Source organism: Notothenia coriiceps, unplaced genomic scaffold (assembly GCF_000735185.1).
Source record: "Notothenia coriiceps isolate Sejong01 unplaced genomic scaffold, NC01 NC01_scaffold00003129, whole genome shotgun sequence".
NCBI lineage: Eukaryota > Metazoa > Chordata > Actinopteri > Perciformes > Nototheniidae > Notothenia > Notothenia coriiceps.
Window position 1 is genome coordinate 141783 of NW_011335830.1, and position 5387 is coordinate 147169.

The 5387-nt window shown below is 40.4% G+C and overlaps 1 protein-coding gene across 1 annotated transcript in view; it reads left to right on the forward strand.

Moving 5' to 3' along the window:
- Window positions 1-247: 247 nt before the first annotated feature.
- Window positions 248-5387, forward strand: part of e2f3 (E2F transcription factor 3) — a 12792-nt gene continuing 7652 nt past the window's right edge. The window contains exons 1-3 of the mRNA XM_010766153.1: window positions 248-745; window positions 2871-2991; window positions 3725-3855. Of these exons, the coding sequence (XP_010764455.1) occupies window positions 464-745; window positions 2871-2991; window positions 3725-3855 (534 nt within the window). The 5' untranslated portion in view covers window positions 248-463. The remainder of the gene's footprint in view (window positions 746-2870; window positions 2992-3724; window positions 3856-5387) is intronic.

The following is a 5387-nucleotide window of genomic DNA, read 5'->3' on the forward strand; positions in this document are numbered from 1 at the left end:
TCAGGGAACACACAAGGCGTGACAGGTGACGCTGCCTGTTTACAACTGCCAATGAACACGTGGCGCGCAAGATATTGAGCTGTCATTGGCCTATCCGGCTGTAATGTGGGTGGGGACTCCTCTCTGAAGAACCAATAGCATCTGACATGTACATTCTGTTTAAAAATTTGCCGGGAAATCTGAGTTTCGCGGGAGGGCTCTTGAGCGCGTAAACCGTATCCCTTCATTCATCAGGCCGTTTCCTGAAGCCATTTCTAGACGGGGGAACCGAGAGTTGTGCTACTTTTTAATCCGTTGCATCTGCCTAAATGCACCATCTTAAGGAAAAATACTTTACAAAAGTCGATCAATCAGACTTTCATCTTTACTTCGGTCTGATTATTTTTGTAACTATTGCGGAGGATTAGCAGATATACGGGCTTGAAAGTACAGAGACAAGAAAGGGGTTACCCGAATACGCAAGATGAGAAGAGGGATCTCCTCGGCTCCGGACAAAGTGATTTTAGCGGGGGTTGGGGGCTCTCATTTGGACAATAATATAATTTTAACAACTCTCACGGATCGTTTAAACCCCAGTCAAGCCAACGCTACCTATATCCAAATAATAACCACCCCACCGCCTTGCAACGTTACACAGACATCAAATGTGTGTTTATTGGATCCTTCGATAAACAACATTTACACAACTCCACAACAAGCTGCAGCAAACGGAGCAGGACAACGACCCGCTCTGGGGAGACCGCCGGTAATAATCTATACAGCTCGTTTTAACATATAAGGCTTGCTACACTAGCCACAAACACGACAAAATGTTAGCTTGCTAGGCTAGCCGAGCTTGTTGTTCGGGCAGCTAACATTAGCTGCTTAGCCAGAGCATTGCCTTAACCTAGCGAGGTGGCTAACTAACTACCGCTAGCTAAGTTGCCCAAGTGGGTTAGTTATGTGTTATGTTGACTGTTTTAAAGCACACGTCGAGTTTAAGTTTGTTATACATATACAGAAACGTTTACAAGTCGTGCTATGCTAACTTCATGGTGCTTTTGAGTCCGCTTCACCCTTGCAGCCAGATGGAAATATTGGTAGGAGATGAGTAACGTTAGCGATGGCCTAGTGGCTGCTGTTGGTGCCCTAATTTGGGGGTTGGGGGATTGTTGGGCTGCTTGGCTTTTAGTTAGCTAAATGTTAGCTTTCTGACAGGACACGAGGCGCTAAACTTTGGAAATAAATGGGATTAAACTTGGCTAAAGCTTCAGTTCAATTTAAAACTACTCGATATACATTTCTCCCAGTCGTCTCTGAAGATGCAAGCCAACTTGGATGAAGCTCTCAAACGTGTTAGCTTTCAAGGCTAGTAGCAGTATTGATTATCAAAGGACAACATAACACGATGTGGGCCTTGAATTTGTTTTTGCACAAGTGCTTCATGTTCTGCTTTTTGTAAATAAAGTGTAACACTTCTTTTTATGCCAAGTAAAGTGAAACTCGAGTTTGTTGCTGTAGAACTGATTGCACGTTTCCTGTGTTCTCAATCTGCACAACCCACACTAAATAGTTTAAGCAGCATTCAGGGTTTTGGTTTGTTCCTGGCTATTCATCTTTAAAGAACTAAACCACACTCTATATCTCAAGCTTTAGCTATGACCAGGCAGGGGGTGAGGGGAGCTGCTTGCTGATATAAAATGGCTGACATTTTGACTGTCAACAGAGGGCATATTATTCCTTCTCAAACTTGGGCAAGATGAAGTAAGTATTCAATATGAGGTTGACTATACTTTAACTCAAAATATGATTGTTAATGTAATACTTCCACATAGGTTCAAGGGGTAGACCAGCACCCGGGGACTAGTGTGTTGCTCAGACACTTAACCAGGATGGATTATGGCCAACATGGAAGTCCAAGGGTTCCCTGGTTGAAGAGACTATTCACTAAGCTGTCATGTCACAGTAAAACATAATTTAATTCCAATTTAGGGTGATGAAAGAAAAGACCTGGAAAAACTTGTGTTAGAGAAATGGTTATGATAGTCAATTCAGATTTTGCCATATAAATAACCTGGAATATTGAACACAGTCTAAATTAGCCTAACCATGGATTTAAAAACAACAGTGGTGACGAGATAGACATTAAAATGTCTACTATTTCTAAAACGCACACAGTGATGAACATACCTAACCTTTGTCAGGTGACACCTGTGCTACAGAAGAAGAAAGTGATTCTGATGGCTTGGACATTGGAAACCTTTACTCTTGGCAAAGATTAATATGGATTTAGGTTAATAAAACAAATGATTATACCCCAACTGTTATTCAAAAACTGCCTATTTTTGGGGTTTTCACTAATGGGTTAATGTGGTGCAGAAAATTACTTTACAGCTTGTAAAATATTGAAGTCAATGGGTTGATTTTGCTATCTCCTTTTTGTCTTTATACTTGTATTGGTTTCCTTTGGCATTACTGTACAGCTATGTGATCATACCCATGTACGTGACTCACTCTTAAGCTATTAGGGTTTGTCTTGGCCAATGCGATCAGAAAAGAAGAATTCAAAACCACTGGGTTTGCTCAACATCGTAAACATAATTTCTCCATGTTACACTTACATTTTGACAAAATAATGTTGTCTTTTAACTGCTTTATGACAATCTTTTGGACATCTCCTCCTGGGACATACAAATAAGTGGTCAAAATAAGAATGAAGTTTTGTTGTATCAACTTTTTTTACAAAAATCAGACAAGATAACTGACTCATCAGATAAAAGTAATGACAGATTTAGCAACTTATATCATTTCTGGTTTCCGTGAAGATAAGATGCCTGCCAAAGGACCAAACCTGCCCTATGTGCTGTTAAAATATATATTTTTGTCCCTAGGCAAAGAGGCGGTTGGCGCTCGATGATTCAGACCACCAGTACCAGTCAGAACCAACCAGGACTCCTAGAGCCCGAGGGGAGGCCGCAGTGGCCAATGGGCCACGGCTAAAAACACCCAGAAGTAAGAAACCCCCTCCCATTGTGTTTGTACATGTCACCTTGAATTTTATAACATAATGTTTCAGGGTCATTCTGTCACAAAGTTCCATAGACAGGACCGTGTCCATGTTGTTTAAGGTCCAACTCGGGTTCTCATTCAGTGCAACAAACTGGACTGTGTGATCTGATAGACATACTCATCAATGGTTAAATACCCACTTTATTCTCACTCCATCAACAGTTTAACCCAGCCCTTGACGAGAGTAATTTCATAGTAAATGTATGAGAGTAATAAGCATTAAAACAGTACCCACAATCAAATAATTGCCCTATTGCTGTGGGCGTTGCAGTAGCATCAACGCTTCATTTTTTAGGAATACACCATCGTTTCATAGTTCTTTAGTAAAGTAGTAGTTTTTCAAATTTGTTTTGTCATGCAACAAAATAACAATAATTATATTAATCCTTTTATTTTTCCCTGAACAACAGATAGTGGAGCTGAAATGTAAAATGAATACATATTAAAAAAATGAAGAAGTTTCTTTGTTTTTAGTTTTGTGTCCTGTAGTCGGGGTGATGAGAGGAGTCTTGTGATCGGATTAAGCTTTTTACCAACAATTTGATTTTGCTTCCTCCTTCAAAATATAATTGTTTATTAGGGAATGTATTATTACAAGTTTCTTCCATAAGTTTACCATTTCTAATGCTTTACTAATTGTCCTGTCTCCTTTATTTATTTTTTCCCTCTACCATAGCCCCAAAGTCTCCACCAGAGAAGACTCGGTACGACACCTCTCTGGGCCTGTTGACAAAGAAGTTTGTGGACCTTCTTGCCCAGTCTTCTGATGGCGTCTTGGACCTCAACCTCGCCGCTGAAACTTTACAGGTATTTTCATATCCCAACAGAAAAGGCTCAGACACAAGATTCGTAATTATGTAAAGAGAATCTACCTAACAGGTAATGTGTTTCTCCTAAATACTGTTCAGTGAGGCTGCCAAAAATTGTGAAGAATATTAAGCATCAGTACCTAGGCCTGTCACGATAAATAATTTTATTGGACGATAAATGTTCCTGGAAATTATTGCGATAAACGATAATATTGTCGGCACCATTGTAAGACCATTTTAGACCACTGACATACTGATAATATATCATAATAATTCTAGTACATCCTTTTAAACAGAACTTTTTATTGAACATTCAACATTGCAAATGAAATGTGAAATAATATTAAAATATATAAATGATATATAATAAATAAAACAAATTAATTAAATTATAATAAATTAATTAAATCACACACAACCAAAACAATAAATTAAATAGACTCAGGCTGGAAAACAGAGCTCTCAATCCATCTATCTATCCATCTCTATATAGATAGATAGATAAATATATATATATAAATAAATCAATATGAGCACACATTGTCTCACAAGCAAAAAAAATCTCCTTAAAACAACATTCATGTGTTCAGTCCACTGTCCATACAAATGCCCAGATGCCTCAACAGGCCATATCCAAATCTGTTTTTCGAAGTTTTCGAGCAAGGAACACCAACATTGTTTGCATTGTCGGGCAAATGCATCTTTGATTGTAAACTGTCGGGAAGGTGGGAGCTCTCCATCTCCAGCTGCCGTGTTTGCTACCAGCTGGGAAAACGGAATGGAGTGGTTGTGTTTTAGGTGTAGTTTAAAATGCGTGGTATTGCCTGCTTTTGTCGCTACTTTTTTAAACAAATGCGACACACCGCCCGGCTCATTCAAGTCCGTATGTTGGCCTCGTTGATTTGGCTTGAATCCAAAATACTGCCACACCGGAGAATCGAGATGTGTAGGTTTTGTAACCAATTCCATTTCACTTTAAATTCCCCGCGAGTAAGTCACACGTTGTCTCCCGCTTGTCGCTATATTATTAATTTGGCTGCTACGCTGCTGTACGTGCACGCGGAGTGTCCTGACCTGGCTGTGTGTCAGCCCCGCCCCTCACAGCGCGCATGGCCGTCAGCCACAGCTCGTCTGGCAGCCACAGCGCTCCTAGCTAAAATGCTGGTCACATCCTTATGTAAATAACACGCATGTAAACGGCAATTTATCGAGCTCAGAAAAGTTATCGAGTCCATTTTTATTATCGTACGATAAGTCTAATTTATCGATTATCGCGTACAGGCCTATCAGTACCAAGAACTAAGATTAGGGACAAGAAAATGTATCAGGCAGTGTTCATCAGACCAGGGCTGGAGAGGGCGTCCACCCGAAGAGCAGGGGCTGTGACGTCACGTGACTTGAATTTTGAATTGAGCTGTCCCTTTATAGATATTAGGCTTGTTTGAGACGAGCTGCGGCTCGCCTCGAAAGTAGACGAGAATAGCCGATCGCAGCCGGGGGAGGTCTCAAAAAGCTCGCCTGAAGTCGGAC